Source organism: Hippocampus comes, unplaced genomic scaffold, assembly GCF_001891065.2.
Source record: "Hippocampus comes isolate QL1 unplaced genomic scaffold, H_comes_QL1_v1.1 scaffold393, whole genome shotgun sequence".
Classification (NCBI taxonomy): Eukaryota; Metazoa; Chordata; class Actinopteri; order Syngnathiformes; family Syngnathidae; genus Hippocampus; species Hippocampus comes.
In genome coordinates this window covers 152781-170923 of record NW_017805831.1, presented here as the reverse complement: position 1 = coordinate 170923, position 18143 = coordinate 152781, and the positions used below count along the sequence as shown (strand labels likewise).

Below are 18143 nucleotides of genomic sequence, written 5' to 3'. Positions count from 1 at the left end.
CCCCGTTTCAAAAGCCCCCGCCGCCGCCGGGGGGATTTTAGTCGCGTGTGTCCAGCAGGGACAGCGCTGAGGTGAAAATGGAGGCTCCGAACGCTCCGCTGCCTCCCGCGGTGAAAAGAAGAAGAATGGCCGACAGGTCAGACGCGCCGCGCCCGTTGCGACGTGACGCTTTGCGTGGCGTGAAACGTAAGAGTACCCGCTGTGCCGCCAGGCCGCTCCGGAAGCCCCCCGCGTTGCTGCGGGGGGATTTTAGTCGCGTGTGTCCAGCAGGGACAGCGCTGAGGTGAAAATGGAGGCTCCGAACGCTCCGCTGCCTCCCGCGGTGAAAAGAAGAAGAATGGCCGACAGGTCAGACGCGCCGCGCCCGTTGCGACGTGACGCTTTGCGTGGCGTGAAACGTAAGAGTACCCGCTGTGCCGCCAGGCCGCTCCGGAAGCCCCCCGCGTTGCTGCCGGTCAAAGTGGAAGACGAGAAGCCTCGCGGTCAAGCCCGCGCTCTAGGTACCTGCCGTCAACACGTCACGTCGGCAAAAGCCGCCTTCTGACCATTGCGGGCACGTCCGTGTCGCAGAGCTCCTTCGTCCGCCCGCCTGCGACCGGTCGCCGAGTTGGGAGCGACACCGCAAACTGCTGCCGGGGGTCACCCGAGCGCACGCCGACGCCGTCCGCCGCTGGAGCGTGCGGCAGGTTGCGGCGGCCTTTCCGCTTTCCGTTCAAGACTTGCGTGCGTGCGCGCGCGAGCGAGACACCTCTGAGAGTGCGTGCGCCTGACTTTCAGGTGTGCGCGTTTGTGGAGTCGCTCCGCGGTTGCGAGGACCTGGCTCAACGGTTCGGCGACGAGGTGAGAAGACAAATGGGCCGTTCTTCAACATCGCTGCCATCTGATTGGCCCACGACCCCGCTCTGTCCAGCAAATCGACGGGAGGGCCTTCCTTCTGCTCACTCAGCGGGACATCGTCCGAATCATGTCCATCAAACTGGGTCCCGCCCTCAAGATTTACAACTCCATCTTGATGCTTAAACACGAGGAATGTTTCAAGGAAGACAACGCCTCATCGCATCACGCCGGCGAAAAACGGTCACGGGACGAAGAAAAGAACCCATCGGCGACTGAAGACGACAACCGAGCGCGTGACGCCGACGGGGGCGAAGAGAAGAATCGCGCGCGAGGAGAAAACGTGACCCGATCGCGCGCCTCGGACGAGAAGCGGTCGCGCGATGAAGACCGGGCCCACTCGTCGCACGACGAAGAGAAGCGGCGAGCGGGCGGCCGGCGCACGGACACCGGCGACAGCTCCTTGGTGGGGAAGACAAAGCCGTGTCCAAACATCAAGCCGGAAAAGACGTTGCCGTTGAGCCGCTATTAGCTTGATGATCGCACGCTAGCCCGTAGCAAACATTTTGCGGCGGGAGCGCCTTCATCTCAGCGGCCGCTTCGGTTGCCTTTTCATCGGGAGGACATCCCGCGGCCGCGGGACGACGTCCGAGCGGATGTTGATCATCTTGCTCCGTGTCGCGCGCTGAAGAGCGACGTTTCCGTTCGCCGCCCGCTTCGCTGACGTCGGGAGATCATTGCTGCTTTCTGTCTGCCAACGCCTCCGCTCAGGGAGACCGAGTCGGCGTCCGATGAGCTCGCCGCATCCAAAATGCCGTCGACTCGGCTCGGCTCGTCTCATCAGCGGGCCACTTTGAACGGCGCTGTCCAAACTTTCCTTCAATAAAGTTTCCTGCTTGAGAGCTGATGTCATCCATCATTGGTTGATTTGGCTTCAGGCGGCCGCTCTTGGTGTGCGCGAGAGACGGCAGGGGCGCCGGACTGCAAATTAGGGACAACTTCAGGACTGCTGCGTTGTGGTGGGGTGGCCTTAAAATCCTGGCATTTCCTCCAAAATCGTCAGTGCGCCTCGGAATCGGTTCTGGTGTTGGCGTTTGGCTTTGCGGACTTTGACTCAAATTCCTTCCTCTTCATTTGAGCGAAACTCAAAGCGCTCATGCTACAGTCAGACCGAACGTGAGCCCAGCGTTGACGGCGGCGGTTTTCGTGCGGCGAACGACGCGGAGGGCTTCCAACAGCTGCCGGGGCCAAGCGCCAAAGGGCTGCGTCGCGGCCGGCGCCGGGACTCGTCCGCACCTGTCGAACTGGCCGCCAAGATGGCGTTGAGCCTTGGCCATAGGCCGCCGCCCACCGGCCGGACCGGTCATTTGCAAACTTGGCTTTGTTTCGCCATCCGTCGGAGGTTCCCCTCCTCTTCTGTGCTCATAGCAAAGCCCGTGTCGCGGCACGGCGAACAACACGCGGCGCCATCCGATATTCCGTGTCCGCTCTGAATCGAGCGCAACGGCGCTAAATCTGATCGCATAACCTCTCGAACATGCGGCGCTTCACAAAGAGGGTGCGTGCGCCTTACAGCCCAGTGCGGTGCGCCGGAAAACGCAGGAACTACAGTAATACGGCAACAAATCAAAGAGGAACTCGCAGCAAGCGCATCTATTCAGAAACGACTTTGCGACAAAGTGGGCACGGGCAGGCCGAAGCGGAAGAAAGGTAACGACTGACGACGCGCGGCACAAACGGGAGAGGGTGCGCTTTTGAGCCGATTGCAAATGATGCGGCCAAAAGCAAAGTTGTCTTTCTACGTTTGTTTTGTTTTTTTGACATAGTGATCGTTTAGGGGAAAGCGTAGCCGCGGCCCCGCACGCTCACTGGACCGTTTGCGGGCGCGACGCGCGCGTTGACTTGACGTCACCTCGGCCGAGGGCACACTTTCACTTCTCCCGCAATTTATTAACATTTCACACTTGAGATGATACTTGACAGAGGCGGGACCGAGTAGCGCGCGCGCAAGTCACGAGAAAGGGCTTCGCCGTCTCGCCCGAGGTCGGACACGGTCGAACGCTAACCTCCGGGCGGGGATGACGTCGCGGCGCTCCGTCAGCGTCTGGTCCACTTGATTAACGTCTCCGGCGATCGGTATAAGAAGATGAGTTTGGCGTAAAGCTCCTCCTCCAGCTCCAGCTCTCCCGTCTCTCGCACCTGAAACGCAAAGCGCCGATCAGATGCGAGATGGCCGCGCCATCTTTTCGGGGAGTGCGTGCGAGGCCTCCGACCGCAAGCGCGCGGAACAAAGTCCGTCGTACCAGGAAGATGTCGGTGCACAGCTTCAGGATGCGGTCGACGCAGGGAAGCTCCTCAAACATGATGGAGTGACTGATTCCGCTGAAAAATTCCCGCACGAATTTCCCGATGACCAACACCACGGAGGCGTACAGTCCCATAATGCTGCGGGACGCAAGCAGAAAATAAGAACGGAGCGGACGGCGCCGCCGCCGACGGCGAGCGATCCGAGCGAGCGCAGTACCCGTATCCGGCCAGGAAGCCCAGACTGGGCGGGCTGACTTTGTCGCTGAACACAAAGATCTGAAGCCCCGCCTCTCTCCTGGCGTCTGTCGGAGCGCTCCCTCCCAAACGGACCAGGCCGGAAGAGGGTTGGTCCACGATCCACCACTCCTGGATCTCTTGGCTGTCGTTGGCCGTTCGCTCCAGGGACAGCAAAATGCCCTTGTAGCGGCCGTCTGATTGAAACGCAAACAAAACAGATGTCATCCCCCATCCGTTGCGGGTTCTGGCTTTGCGCTCCTTCTGCATGTTTGTGTGTGTGTAGAGGGAGAGCGAGAGAAAAGCCGAGAGAAAAGGGATTCAGAGGAATGGGTACACCGGTGTACTGCTTGTGCTTGCTTTATCCTTTGCTCGCATGGCTCTTTTTAATGCCTTTCAACGATTTGAAAGAGTGTTGAAAGACCTTTACTGCCACCAACGCGATCAAAACATGGCGAGGGAGTATCTCGATGGGGAAGATTCACTTCTCGCAAGGGTGCTCTGGATCCTAAGCCCGCAATGGAGGCGGGCTTACTGGACACAAGCTTTCTTGTTTTTAGATCGGTGGATTCAAAGCCTTGCAAGACTTTTGCAAGTCCCGCCCCCGTAACCCCGAGTACAAACGGACGGAGCCTGACGCCCTCGACGAGGTTTCATTCCCGCTCGGGCGTTGAACGTTGAGGTTACGCCGTGTCAAAAAGAATAAGTTTTTTTTTCTTTTCGTCGGGGGGGAAAAGGCTAGAAAGAGACCAGAAACCTGCGTAGAGCTGCTCCACGGGTTTGGCGTTGGAGTCGCTGGGAGCCCGTAAGAAAGATGGCAGCACCCCGTCAATCACGCTGAAAAACAAAAACAAACACGCAGTCGGCCGGCGGCAAACCCGGCCGGCCGTGCCGCCGGCTGAGCTTCGGACGGCAAACGCTTTGAATAACGATGACAAAAAGTGCGTCCCTGCCCAAAGTTGTCACTCACACAGGAAGTGTTCTGGTGCCATTCAGCAGCTGGATCAGTTCCAAACGAGTCTGATCGTTCAGATAGGACACGTGTTTACCCGACGCCAGCTCTGCCTTCGCGCCAAGACTTAAGTTCCTGGATTTAGGGGGGGGAGAGAGAGAAAAAATGGGGGTGGGGGCGGGGGTCAGTTTCCGTCTTGGAGGGGGATTTGGTGTTTGTCCAAAAGAAAGTAAATGTGACCTCTGAACTGTCCAGGACAAGGTCAGGGGAAAGTGGTCCAGGTGGAGCACCTGGCTCAGGTATCGCCTGCTGGGTGGACTGATGGTCCACAGAGAGTTGCTGCTCCCCTGCAGCTCGGCCACGGTCACGTCCTCGTGGCCGTACGCCTCCAGAAACTGCAACGCGCTCTGAAGGGGGAGAAAAGCGATGGGGCCGCGCCGGAACGACCAGACCGACGGGAGCGCGAGGGAGGCCTTACTGGGGTGTAGCTGTAGGAGCGAACCAAGGCTCGGAAGTCCTCCTCCATCAGGTCTTTCAGCTGATTCTGCTGCGCGCTCATTGTGAAAATGGGCTGGCAAGGACCAACGGCGTCACCGAGGACGGACGGGCTTGCGTCGAGGCCTTTTCGCCCGCGTGCGCGCGCGCGCTTACCTGGAAGCCTCCGAGAGTGACGGTCAGAGAGACGTCCAGCGGCCGGTTGACAACGCCGGCCACGGACTTGATCAGCGACATGAAGAGCAGAGGAAACCAGACGATGCAGATCAGCAGCAGAACGATCAAGCCTCCCATCCCGTACTTCACCACTCGTTTCTTCTTCTGACCCCGAGGTTGGGGGTATCGCTGAAGACCGGAGCACAAGCAGACTTTAGGGCTCTCGGGTCTCTCCGCTCGGTCTTTGGACCGAGTCGCTCCGCACCTTCTCGGACTCTCTCCAGCACTTCAGGACGAAGCAGTGGGCGTAGACGTCCTCCACGCAGATCCAGGAGGACAGAGACAAGGTGGTGTCGGTCCACACCCAGTCCATCACCGCCCGCAGCTCGGTCAGGAAAGGAACCAGACGGAAACTGCGCGGGGGGGGGCAAAACAGATCAACTCGCGCGCTCGCGCTCGGCGGGCGACCGCGAGATCCAGTGACGGACTGCGGTGGCGACTTGCCCCTGGAACAGGAACAGGTTGAGGTAGTTGTAGCTCTTGGTCAGGAAGTTGCCCAGGACACGCGTGGGGTATCCGGAGCGGATTTGGTAGGCCGACAAGCCGAAGTAAACGCATTTGACGAAATACCACAGCTGAGCCACCAGGTTGCGATTGAAGCGTCTAGACGCGAGCGCGGGCGGACAGACGGACGCGGCCTCTTGTGTAAAAACGCTTTGGCTTGGATTTCAATCACTGGAAACGAGGACGATTTACCTCTCGGTGACAGTCGGCAGGATGAAGAACATCCAGAAGTGGATCCCCAACACCAAAATCACCTGAAAGACCAACTTTCCCAATACGGTCTTCCTTAAATACAGAGCTCGGTCGATCACCATGGTGCCTGAAGACGCACGCCGGACGAGTCAGACAGCCGCGCGGACGAAGAGACGGACGGCCACTCGTTCGGGCGGGAGACGTACCGAACTGGATCAGAACCATGACCAAGAACGCTTCGGGAACTTGGTCCTCCGAAAGGGAGGAAGTGATGTCGGCGGCCGCCGAGTGTTTCTAAGAAGCGGGCACATTTTCTTTCAATTCACTCCGAGCGCAATTTTTGTGACCGGCGCTCGCTCGCGAGATGCGAAAGTCTACCCCAAAGGCCCAGAAGCCGAAGACGATGATGATGAAGTCGACGGTGTCCGCCAGGAACATGAGAACGTAAACGTCTGTCACGGCGCTGTACTCCGGTCGGACCAGAGCTCGGAGGAACCGACGCGCTGGACTGGAAAGAGACTTGCACCTGAAAGAGTTTGGTGGGCGCGGATGTCAGAGCCATCGCGGTCAAAGCGCTCGCACGCTTCGGCTCACGCGCTTCGCTTCGGCATACTTGGAAACACAGTACTGCTTGGTCCGGATGGAAAGTTCTCTTAGTTTCTCCGTGAGTAGGTCCAACTTGCTGAGCTGTTTGACGGAACGCAGACTGCCTGAAAAAACAACGGGGGGGGGGGAAGCAACAGGACCAACATGAAACGTGTACATTGCATCCATCCGTTTCCTGGAGTATCTTCATGCGGTCATCTGCTTTCTGACTGACTGACTGACTGAAGGCCCGCCCCACCCACCCGAAGCAAAAACCTTGTTTTGTCCGCTTTGTCTTCATGTTCGCTTTTGTGAGGGTGCGCTCCATCTCACCCGCAGGCGCGCTGAGCCGGGCCTGGCTCTCGCCACGCCAGGACACCCCGTCGGTGGGGGCGGAACCCGGACTAAATTCTGCCTGCTCGTCACGGTGATGTTGAGGCTCGGCGGAGACGGTCTGGTCCCAAAGTCCGTGGCACTGGGTCAGGTCCGAGAGGAGGGAAGGAGAAAAAAAAAACAAAAGCAAAAACAAAACGGCAGTAAGTGGCTGTTGTTTTTGTTGTCGGTGGTGATGTGGTCGTTTTTTGGCACGGCGGCAGCCGCAGCGCCACTGAGCATGTTTACCTTCAGAATAGCTCTGTGGTAAAACAGAGCGAGCAGTTGCAGCAGGTCGTACAGAACGTAGCCTTCCTTCTTCTCCACCCCGAGGATGTTGGGCGGGTGGAAGGGCTTTGAGCGGTCCACCTCGAGCTTCTGGTTGAAGGGAAAGAACCCAAACTGGAAGAAATACTTGAGCACGATGGTGACCTGAAGGAGACAGTCCCGAGCGTTAGCACGTCCCCGGCTCGGGTGTGGAAAAAAGAAGAGAAGAAGACTTTCAAAGGGTAAAATGCCATTTGCTAAAAACGATTATTAGCGTTCTGAAAACGTCTCCGAAAGCGTCTCAAGTTGCAAGGCCGGCGAGATGGCGTGACGTGTTGATGGCACCTCGTTTTTGGAACCAACACATTTAGAAGCGGCGTGAACCTCGGTGTAGATGATGGCCGTCATCCAGAAGGTCTTGCTGGGTCGGGGTACGGACAGCGTTGCCCACAGAAACACCAGGACGGGAAGTACCAAGGTGAGACAGCTGGCCGACGCCATGTGGTTCAAGACAATGACCAGGTAGCACACCGTCTCTGACCTGGGACGAGACATCGGTCGGTTCTTTGGAGCTTTAGCCGATGAGTCTGGCTCGACCGCTAGCCGGTCCGCCGCCACGATGCTCGTTTTGTCCAATTTCCCATTTTCATCATGGTCATCATCACCGTTTGGCGGCAGACGGCGCTTTTGGACGCTACCTGGAAGCCAGGATGTTGTAAAAGGCGTAGCATAGCTGGAGGAGCTGGGGTTGCTCGCGGTAGAAATGGTCCGACGCCTCCAGTTCCGCATTGTGGAAGGTCCTGTCCAAAAGAGAATCGGATCGCAAAGCGCCCTCGGGTCAGGTCCACGTACGGTCGACGCTCTCGGTGGGTCGGCCTCACCTGTTCTTCAGAAGCTCACTCGCCGTCAGCTCCTGAGGCCGAGACGCCGACCGACAGGAAGCGGCGGCGGCGCCTCCGGACGGGAAGTCGGTCCCCTGCCGTCTTAGTCCCGCCTCCGCCTCGTGCCTTCTCTCTTTGGAGCCGTCTCGCTCCCTTCCCTGCTCGCGGATGTCCGGACCCGGGGCGTGACCGCGGGAAGCCTGAGAGGAGGGGGAGGCGGCCCCGGAAGACCCGCGGCTGGGAGCTTGTTCGTTCGATTCTCCGGCACTGCGGAAACAAGCGACGCGCACCGTGACCGCCGCGCCGCGCGGTACACAACGAGCCCTTTGGAAAATGTTTCGGCGGCGAGTTGCTCTCAGACTGGCGACTCGGAACAAATTCACTCGTTCAGAGGCGCGGGCGGCTCGCTGGCCGGCGGCGCGCGCGACGTGACCGAGCGCTCCTCTCGGGGCGGTAAATCCCAAAGTCTAAAAGAGCGCTTCCCAAGAAAATGATCCGCTTCGCACCTCACCGGGACGAAACGTTATCCATCGCCTTTGTTCGTCGGTCCATGCGGGCAACGGCCACGCCCACGAACTGCGCTCCCAGGTGCCGTGAACCTGTCGATCCACCCGCTTCCAATGAGCCATGGATTACGCAAGACAATAGCAGCTTTGGCTTCGACGAATCGTCCCCAAATTTGGCGCTTATCCTTTGTTTGGGTTGCGCGTCAGTCGGAGCCCAGTCCATCCCGGTCCGACTCCAGGCGAGGGGCCGGTAACACCTTGGACTTGTCGCGGGTCGCGTGCGCACAAACGAGCGCTGCCACGCGCAGCCGGACAAGCGAGTCTCTTCAGTGAAGCGCGTTTTTGGAATGCGGGGGGAGCCAGAATCGTCGCAGAAAAGCCACCGTGGGGCAAGAGCAGGTGGAATCTGCCAATGCCGCACGGAAGCCCTCAGCTTCCCAATGAGGCAGAGGAGCGAAGCACTCGTGGAAAGGGCCGCCTCCAGCGAGTCAACCCCGAGTACATGGCTAATCGCGGTGTCACTCCGGGACATGTGCCTTTTGAGACATTTTAGTTTCACGGGATGACGGGCTGCCTTGGGATTTGTATTTTATTCAATGGGTGAAATATCGTGCCAAATAGCGCTTCGGCCCATTCAGCGTGGCGAAGCGTCGGAAGATCAAGTTGCCGTCGCGACCTCGAGGGGACTTACCTGCGGTCAGCCTCATCGGAGGATGACGACGAAGACGACGCCGCCTTCTTCGTCCTGGTCAGTTTGGCTCGGCGCCGTTGGCCGGACGGAGCCGTAAAGCACCCCGGCCGGTCCGTTTCCGCAAGGCCCGCGGAGGCATCGGCTTCCCTTTCATCTCTGGGGGCGAAGGCGTATCCGCCCCCCCCTCCCGGGCTCTCGTCTTCGTCCGTATCGCCGATGCGGACCTCTCGCTCAGGACCACTCGAGTCCGTTCCCCATTCTGCGGAACTGCGCGTCATTTGTTCCCGGTAGTATAAGTGGATGGCCTCTCGGGACGGCACTTGACCCTGAGAACGCAAGCGGGAGACGTGAGCGGACGGACGCTCTGCCGTTTCGGTCGCCGTCCGACTTGTACCCGCTTGGCCTGCTGGGTCAGCATGCAGCGCTCGATGCGCAGCACGGCGGAGATGTCGGCGTGTTCGCGACACAAACCGCACAGCCAAGCGGTCAGCGAGTCCAGCAGGGCCGACAACAGAACCCAGCAGAAGCGGAGGATGTTGGAGGCCCGACGGAGGACCGTATCTGAAACGTCAAACGAGAGCGCGTGAAAATCCGCGTCGCGAACCTCCTCGGGCCCGAATGTCGCCGTTGGCTCTTTTTCATTCAAGTTGCGGAACGGCCCGCTCCCACTGCGCCCCGGCCTCGCCTGCGTTGCTTCTCCGCCCATCCTTTGCGAGGGGATCCGCTGAGTTGCGCGATGCAATTCCACTTGCGCGCTCGAAGCACGCGCGGTTCTGCCATCGAGTTTATGAGCGGCCGAGTCCGGGCGAGCGCTTTTGCGGCGGTTCAAAATCGGAATCGCAGTCGTGCCGCGCAGACGTCGTTCAACTGAATGAGAGCGAGTACTGTCTTTCGATTTATTTGATCTTCATCGTCGACCGCGTCGTGTTTCTGTAGCAAGCGGCGTGTCCTTGACTGACGTCGCGCGGTGTGCGGCGGCAGCAGCGGCGGCCCTAAAGCGGAAGGCGGATATGTTGAAAGACGGGGCTCCCCCTCACTCTCCGGAATGGAGACGGCGCGGAGCCATTCACTTGAAGCGCAATAACAACGCGCACACGGCTTGCTATCGAGCCATCGATTTATTGACTGATTTCATCCACCGTTCCAGATGAAAGAGCAAATATGGTTCTGTAATGCTGCAAAAGCCAACATGCAGTATGTGTACCGCATATGCTGCATTCTTGTGGCCGAAAGCGAGAAACGGGTACGCGCGGCGGAGTTACTTGCCGCGTCGCTGAAAGAATCGCCTACAAGGAGGCTCTGAGGAAGGGCTCGACTGTCACCGCACGGTCCTGAAAAAGTGCCACCGAAACAGGGCGGGGTGGACCCGCTACAGCGTGGAAAAGTGGCTCATGTTGATTGACTTCTTCGCAACGCCAATAAGCTGCGCAAGTGACTTTGTCTATCAAGACTGATTTGAGGAATTCTCAGAACAAGTCCCCCCCCCCCACAATAACATTGAGTGAGTCAATCGTCCGACCTGGTCCCTCCTCCTTGTCGTCCTTCTGCGCATCCTCCTCCGAGTCCTCCGTCACCTCCGTCACGCCGCGCGCTAGAAGAACGAGTGGCACTTTTAGTCCTCAACTTTTTGGTTTCTTTGCGCGAGTGCAAATACCTGACGGGTCCTCTCCTCCGCTTTGCTCCCAAGACGCCGTCTTGGGCTCAGGCCTCTGCTTCTTCACCTTTTTCTGGCTGTGACGAGCTCGCAGGGCGGTTCTGGAGTCCGTTATCCAGGCGTGGTACACAAACTGCACCGCATGAGTCAGACATGAGGAAGAGAAGAGAAGGAGATGCGCCGGCATTACCGAGAGAACCAAACTCAGCCAAGAATAGCACTGAAGAGAGCGGAAGGGAAGGAGAAGAAGACATCCATGTACAGTACCGATGAAGTTGGGAGGAGGAGGAGGAGAGGAACTAAATAAAATGTGTTGGTGGGGAACCTCGCGAGGCACCAGCGGGAATCGTGCCGGGTGTGGGACCCGGGAGGGGGCGCAAGTCCCTGACGGGGGCCGATTGCCCAGTCAGGAAGGAAGGAAGGGAAATAAAATGTGGAGATGAAGTAGAGCATGAGCGGGTGAGCCACCTGAAAGGCAGATTTGTCGGGACCCTCCCGCTCCTCCTTCTCGTCATCCTTTTGGTCGTCTTCATCTTCCTGGCTGTCGCTCTCGAACAGGAAGTAGTCTCCGCTCCGCACCACTGCGGACGTAAAGCCTCGGTTACGGCAAAGCCGGTCGGGGGCGGCGGGAGCGTCGGGCGCTCGCGACTCACTGGAGGCGTGGTTGACCCACGGCCTCCACCAATCGCCGTGCGCTCTTCTGCCCTTTGTCTTTTCCTGAGCTGAAGAGAAGAGCGACGCAATCAAGCGAAGGGGGTCCGTCCGTCCGTTCGCACGTCATCGCGGCGACACCGGCGCCTCGCCTTACACACCGTCAGCGCGGGGGCTCTTTTGGGTCAAACTGAGCATTTTCTCTTTTCCTCGGCGGAACTTCTGCTGGCGACATTTGATCCTCTCCATCCTGAAAGGCAGACTCGCGTTCAATCGGGACACGGTCGCACGCGTTTCATTTTTTGCCCGTCGCCATTTCACACTTGACGAGGCGGCGGGGGTCGCGCGCACGGAAACCAGGGGAGTGTTGCCTTACTGTCTCTTCAGCAGGTCCACGGACATCTTCTCCACCTCCAGTCGGGCTCGCACAGCTTTCACGGTGGACGCCTCAAAAAGTTCCGCCCCCCTGCAAAACGGGCGAGGCGTGACCCGCGCGTACGGGCCCGCGCGGGCGTCTGTCCGGTCTTTTACCTGGAGGCCAGCAGTTGCGTGTTTTGCAGGTCCAGCACTACGTAGAGGAAGTAGTGACTCCTGAAGACCCTCCGTTGCAGTAACAGGAAGCAGAAGCACACGCCGTCCCAGATGATTCCCGCCTCGTCGCTGGGCAGTTCGCATTGTTGACTGCTCTGCCGCGCGGCTGCCGAGACGAAACCCGATGACGCGGCATCAGGAGCGACCGGGGCTTCGCTATCTTGCCCAAGGAGACTTGGGCACGGGCGCCGCGGCCGGGGATCGAACCCCGAGACCGCCGCTCCGCCCCGAGCGGAGCGACGGACGGCATACTCACGCTTGGCGTATCCTCGAATGGTGCAGGCCAGGCTGAAGAGCTGAACCAGCCAGCAGTGGTCGACGACCAACGACTTGATGAAACCGCACGCCAAGATCTGCGGCGGTTCGAAAAAACACAACCAAAAAAAAAACACCCGCAGGTTGTGTGATTGTCGCGCGCATCCTTCCGCGAATGTCAACGCGCGCGGACGGAATCCGCATCAGGTGGAGGCGAGCGCACTCTTGTGGGCGGGTGACGTACAGTTCGCCGTTAAAAAGCTCAACGTTCCAATTCAAAGCGTTTGGGTCGATCCATTTGTCTGCATTTCGCGGATGACCGTGACCGAGATGCCCGAGAATCAACACGGACGTACGGACAGGATGTTTTTCATGGCGATGACGAAGACGTTGTAGCCGATCAGACAGTCCCAATAGAGCAGGATGGAGCCGACGGGTTTCAGCAGCAGGTCTCCGCCCACCAACAGGAAATAGAAACACGCCACCAGGTAGCCCATGCAGAAGATGCTGATCCTGCAAGACAGGTAGAAACAAACTCCAACAGAACCGGACAGTCGTCATCGTCCGCTCTGACGTTCGTCGGGTTTGTTTTCTGTTCAGTCGGTCTGTTTTTGTTTGTTTTTTTTTTACGACCACCGGGTGGCGCAGTGAGCAACGTGGCGCCCCTGCCAATCGGTCCTAGTCCAAACCCGAGGACACTCCCTTGTTACGACCCGCCGCTGGAGCGCACCCTGTCTCGCTTCTGGGTTTTGACCGACGACTTGCTGGATGTCTTCCCGTGATGCGTTTCCAGTGTACAAGTGCAAGGTTCTGCCATTTTCCCGGAGACCCTCCTTGCTTTGCGCCTGTCCTCCGATCGCATTTTTGTTCCTCAGTTATCTGTCCTACTTGCACTTGATCCAGCCATCCATTATCTGATGGGCTTCTTCTCGGGAGGGTCGCGGGCGTGCTGGAGCCCATCCCGGCTGTCTTTGGGGAGCGGGTGGGGTACGCCCTCAACTGGTTGCCAGCCAATCGCAGGGCAGCATACGTAAACAAACAACCAATCACACTTAGGGACAAATTAGAGCGTTCAGTCGACCCGCCGTGCGTTATCTTGGGAATGTGGGAGGAAAGCCACTCAGGCGCGGAGAGAATATGCGAGGTCCACACAGGAAGGCCGCAGCCTGGAATCCAACCCCGCACCTCTGCGCTGCGAGGCGGACGTGCTAAGCCACCGTGCCAACCCTCTGGATGTCTTTTTTTTGGGGGGGGGGGGGTTGTTTTTTTAATTGCAGATTTGTCGGGAAATGGACGTTGAGGTTTTTCATCAGCGGTCTGCGTCGGCTTTGGGGTTCGACTAATGGTGCAGAAATGAGCCCTTTCATTCACTCACCGGGTGGTTCCAGTGATGAAGGTGATGGTAAGGACAAACCAGAACATGTAGCTAAAAATGATGACCTTCATCATATCCAGGTAAGACCTGCGCCCGAGGGTCAGAAGGTCAGAGACGCAGACGGCCGAGGGCAGAGCGGATGCGGCGCGGCCGCCGCTCACCTGCACAGCATGAAGTCGGGGACGGCGCTGAGATGGAGCCTGGTGACCGGATCCCACACGTGTCTGTCTTCTACATCCACCTCGCCGTTGTCCCCCGCGAGCGCCCGGACGGCAGCGTCACGCTCGTCTTCAAACACCTGAAGCTGCAGCGAAGCGCCCAGCAGAAGCAGAAAGTCGTCTGGAGCGCACGCGCACGCGCACACGCACACGCACACACAATGTCTTTTCCTGTTCGCATTCGCTTCAAGGAGGAGAAAACACACGCACACACACACACGCACACACACACACAATGTCTTTTCCTGTTCACATTTGCTTCAAGGAGGAGAACGAGGATCTTTCTTACAGAGAAGGAAGAATGGATTCGGAGGAGTCAGGTAATCTGGCAGGAAAAGCCATTTCACCACATTGGAGTCCATGTTGGAAGTCGGCGGCCGCCAGGGATAATCTGCGATGGAAGGGAGCGCATACATATTTCGACAGGTTTTGTGCTTCTCCAAGTCCAATCCTTGTCCGACCCGTCCATTTTCAGAGCGCTTGTCCTCATGATGCAGGTCATGCGTGCAAACCGGACACTCGATTCCGATCGGCACTGAGAGGCAGACGTGCTGTTCGTGTGCCGCCACGTACTTATTCTCAGCCCAGTTATTACGCGAAGCAACAGCCTGGTAGCATCTGGCGGAGGACCTTTACCTTTGCAGGCGGCAGGCGGGAATCCAATACACAAGAGATACTGGAGGCACAAGAGCGCCGACAGGAAGTAGCAGTACTTTGGCCACACCGAACCGATTCGCTTCCTGCTGCGCCTGGACAGGATGCAGATGAGGCCCAAGGCGTGGCCGACGGCGAAGAGATCCATCCGCTGACCGATCACGTTGACCGCCAAAAGGAAACAGATCTGACGCGCAGACAAACGTGAGTCGACCATTTCCGTTCCCCCCAATTTCTCAAGACGCTCCGATGAGTGCCGACAGTCGCTCACCTCCAGGCCAAACTTGTAAAAGACATAATTGAGAAAGTACTTGGCGCAGCTCAGCACGCTTTGATCCAGGTGATGCCTGCTGATGTCACGGAACAAAGTTCCGCTCCGAGGCGGGACTTTGTTGCATCGCAGACGGTAGAGTTCCTGGTGTCTGTAAACGGTCACCTCGAAGGCTAAAAGCGCGAGCGTCATCAGGTTGTGCTGCGAAAACGAGTTCAAATGAGGCAAGCCAGCCGGCGGAGCGCCAAAGCGTCGACCGGTCTCACCCTCAAATAGTCCAGCAGTTTTCCCTCATATTTGCGAAGCCCCACCCACTGGGCGGGGTCAATCGGAGCAGCATACAAGACTGAGGTAGACACGTCGGTGGAGGCGTTACCTGGCTGAAGACGGCCACACAGTGCGGTATCTTTACAAAAATACATCTCATTCATTTTGATCTTGAGAAACATCGACAGACACGGCGAGACGGCCGGCCGGACCAAAGTTACCACGGTGCAGTTGCACGTGTCGGGCTGGACGATGTTGAGCTGGTACAACATCTTACAAATGGCCACCGTGCATGTCCAAACGGTGCACACTCCAGCCACCGGGGGGCGCCAGGCCCTGCAGGGCAGAGCCACAGCCACGCACACCACAAACAGCAGGTTGAACACACACACCTGGAAAGAGAGTGGGGGCGGGGCGGGGGCGGGGGTGAGACAGGCGTACGGAGACGGCAGGACGCCCGACAGCGGCGACTTTCACGGACCTCCTTCACCGCCATCCAAATCATGTAAGAGGAGACGATTTTCAAAATGTGAAGTTCCAGGAGCCACCAGAGGAGGCGCTGTAGGCGCTGCAGAGACAGGAGGAGGCGCAGGAACAAGACCGAGAGACGGTCCACCACCAACCTCCACGAGCCCAAAACTGCAGACACATCAGCCAAAGCTCCGCTTGTTGCTTGCGCTCCGCCCCGACGAGCTCGCTTTACCTGCCGTGTGCTCCGACAGGCTCTCCCCCTCAAATATCCCGGCGTAATTCTTTCCCTCCTCCACTTCTTCTTCTTCTTCTTCCCGTCCCCACTCCTCCTTGGGCTGCTCCTGTTTCTCCGACGCCACTCCTACTCCCTCCTCTTCCGCAAAGAGCCGAGAAGCTCCTCCGGCCGACACGTCCACAAGGCTGCCCTCGGAGTGGACCAACCTGAAACACGAGTGACATGTAGCGACGAGGGACACGCGTAACACAGACGGCGTGTTGAACAGAAACCGACGACGTGTAAATCGACCGGAGCGAACTGTGACAAGTGACGCAAGACGGCACGCGGGCGAGCAAAGAGTTGCCATCGGGTCGCGTGACCTTGACAATGGTCACCAATCTTCCGAGGCCTTTGATCGGCGGCGCGCCGGCCTCGGGTCGCGTGACCTCCGATTGGCCGTTTGACGGTTTGCATTCTACCTCGTGATGGTGCTGTTGTGCGTGTCCACGACGGTTTTGAGGTCGGTCAGCCGGAGGAACGGCTCGTGGAAGTAGTGCAGGTGAACAATACACACCTGCAAAATGAAAACCAGCATTAGCGCGAGCATTTGGTCGATCGGTGTCCTGTCACTTTTGTCGATCCGCACCAGCAGAAAAGCCGTGGGGATGAAGATCCTCGTGAAGAGGACCGGGACCGAGAACTTCTGCAAACCCAGATCCTCTAACCTGGAGGGACAAAAGACACCGGAACGTACGGACGCGTCCTGCAAAGACCCAAGCGGCGCCGGCGCACCGACCTGTGAGTGCTGAGTCCGGTGTAGTAGGTCCAGGTGTGGAGGGACGAGGGGAACTGGAAGGTGTAGACCAGAAAGAGGACCAACATGGAGTAAACCACCACGGCGACCCAGAAGCCCCGGAGCCAGGCTCGCCACTTTTCATAGTTCAACTGCAGGGGGGAGAGGCGGGCGCGCGATCAACGGCAAACGCGGTCATCCGTGGCAAGGGACTGCCGCTACCCTACCTGGTAGAGGGCCACGCAGCACAGGAACATCACCATGTAGATGACCTTGTACAGGACCATCTGGCCTTCAAAACTGACGAAAAAGAACATGGTGCCGCACACGTAGATCCAATATTTGACGAACATCCCGGTCACCGCCGCCAGCAGCGCATCCATCTGAACTCCTCCTTCCAGCAGGAGAGCTTTCTCATAGGAAATCGCTTCCATCTTCTCCTCGTCTGGAAAGCGAGAGCCGGGAAGGCCGGCGCTCAGAAAGGAGGAGGCGCCGCCCGCCGAAGACGCTTCACCTTCGACGCGGACGCAGACGGCGGACGGCCGAGAGTTCGCCCGTCCGTCTTCCTGTCGCTCGGTCTTCTCCGTACGAGCCTGACGCAGCAGCAGCCAGAAGGTCAGCAGACACACCAGCTGCCGAAAGCACCGCCAAACGTCACCGTGCGCTCGTCACCCTACAAGTTTGCCGTTTCGCTTTGTCGTTGGCCTCAGCTCCCCGCTTCCCTGCGTTTGGCTCCTCAACCGTGCCGCAATGTCACAGATCAGGTTTCGGTTTCGTGATTTGTCACAATCAGGACACGGATCAATATCCACGTGCGGCATTCCCTTCCTATCAGTCCCCGTCGGCGTTCACGTTTTCCAATGATCATTTGGAGAACATTCCTGCAACATGCCAATGTCCCACACCGCCGTGATCTTGTTTTGGTTTCTTGGGGACCCGCCATGTTGCGGTCCAATGGAAAATACGGTTCAGCTCACCATTATTATGGGACGCGGACAAATTGTGACCGGCCTTGCTCGATCACAAATGACAATCACCTTTTCGAAATGGCCCGTACGTAGCCAGGTGACAAAATATTGACTTTGGCGTTTTAAAAGGCGGCCCGGCGCGTTCTCCCCCTTTGTCACAATGGTGAAAAGGCGGCAGCTGTCTGAGGGTGAAAAGGAGGCAGCTGTCTGAGGACGTCAGAAGCGCCGTCAGGCGCCAACACGAGAACTTCCAAAGTGTACGGAGCCATCTCCAAAAACCTTGGGCTCTCCGTTTCAACGCTGCCTCATGTGATGAAGAGACGTGGAACGATCCGGAACCTGCCTGGACGTCGGGGCGAGAGAAATATCCATGACGCAAGTCTTCCAAGGTGGGCCTAGAACAGCGAGGGATCACGCTTCCGACAAGTAGCGCTCGCCGCACACCCAACCGAGCGGGGCTTCGTGAGTGACGCCGTTCCTGAGGCGAGGACCTAAAAAGGAACGACAAAGCTTTGCCGAGCCACGTCGCCTCCGGGCAAACGTTCTGTGGACGCGTGAAACCAAAATAGAGCGCCGACGGTTCGTTCGCAGACGGCGCAGGCGAGATGAGAAGGAAAAGAAGCCCCTCCCGACAGTTGGGGCGGGGGTTCCATCCTGCTGCCGCCGCGGGGCCGCTTTGCTGCCTCTGGCAACCGAGGCTTCGATCGTATCAGGGGAATCGC

The 18143-nt window shown here is 58.4% G+C and overlaps 2 protein-coding genes across 2 annotated transcripts in view; one reads left to right on the top strand and one right to left on the bottom strand.

Moving 5' to 3' along the window:
- Window positions 1-1738, top strand: part of l3mbtl4 (L3MBTL histone methyl-lysine binding protein 4) — an 8610-nt gene extending 6872 nt beyond the window's left edge. Inside the window, exons 13-18 of the mRNA XM_019887493.1 lie at window positions 56-211; window positions 271-348; window positions 424-500; window positions 571-686; window positions 778-840; window positions 911-1738. Coding sequence (XP_019743052.1) covers window positions 56-211; window positions 271-348; window positions 424-500; window positions 571-686; window positions 778-840; window positions 911-1366 — 946 coding nt within the window. The 3' untranslated portion in view covers window positions 1367-1738. The remainder of the gene's footprint in view (window positions 1-55; window positions 212-270; window positions 349-423; window positions 501-570; window positions 687-777; window positions 841-910) is intronic.
- A 1044-nt stretch (window positions 1739-2782) lies between these two features.
- The window catches only part of LOC109526313 (piezo-type mechanosensitive ion channel component 2-like), a 28301-nt gene continuing 12940 nt past the window's right edge, over window positions 2783-18143 (bottom strand). Inside the window, 43 exon segments of the mRNA XM_019887535.1 lie at window positions 2783-3033; window positions 3138-3279; window positions 3359-3572; window positions 4133-4212; window positions 4346-4462; window positions 4568-4734; window positions 4806-4898; window positions 4979-5167; window positions 5244-5391; window positions 5483-5641; window positions 5735-5861; window positions 5941-6028; window positions 6113-6260; window positions 6348-6444; window positions 6596-6794; window positions 6941-7123; window positions 7343-7499; window positions 7657-7758; window positions 7840-8106; window positions 9037-9362; window positions 9431-9597; window positions 10556-10627; window positions 10691-10823; window positions 11159-11271; window positions 11344-11591; window positions 11718-11807; window positions 11873-12038; window positions 12189-12285; window positions 12544-12700; window positions 13563-13649; window positions 13724-13901; window positions 14070-14171; window positions 14417-14621; window positions 14706-14906; window positions 14972-15085; window positions 15194-15364; window positions 15454-15611; window positions 15676-15884; window positions 16140-16234; window positions 16307-16385; window positions 16457-16605; window positions 16681-16898; window positions 16968-17085. Of these exon segments, the coding sequence (XP_019743094.1) occupies window positions 2932-3033; window positions 3138-3279; window positions 3359-3572; window positions 4133-4212; window positions 4346-4462; window positions 4568-4734; window positions 4806-4898; window positions 4979-5167; window positions 5244-5391; window positions 5483-5641; window positions 5735-5861; window positions 5941-6028; window positions 6113-6260; window positions 6348-6444; window positions 6596-6794; window positions 6941-7123; window positions 7343-7499; window positions 7657-7758; window positions 7840-8106; window positions 9037-9362; window positions 9431-9597; window positions 10556-10627; window positions 10691-10823; window positions 11159-11271; window positions 11344-11591; window positions 11718-11807; window positions 11873-12038; window positions 12189-12285; window positions 12544-12700; window positions 13563-13649; window positions 13724-13901; window positions 14070-14171; window positions 14417-14621; window positions 14706-14906; window positions 14972-15085; window positions 15194-15364; window positions 15454-15611; window positions 15676-15884; window positions 16140-16234; window positions 16307-16385; window positions 16457-16605; window positions 16681-16898; window positions 16968-17085 (6432 nt within the window). The 3' untranslated portion in view covers window positions 2783-2931.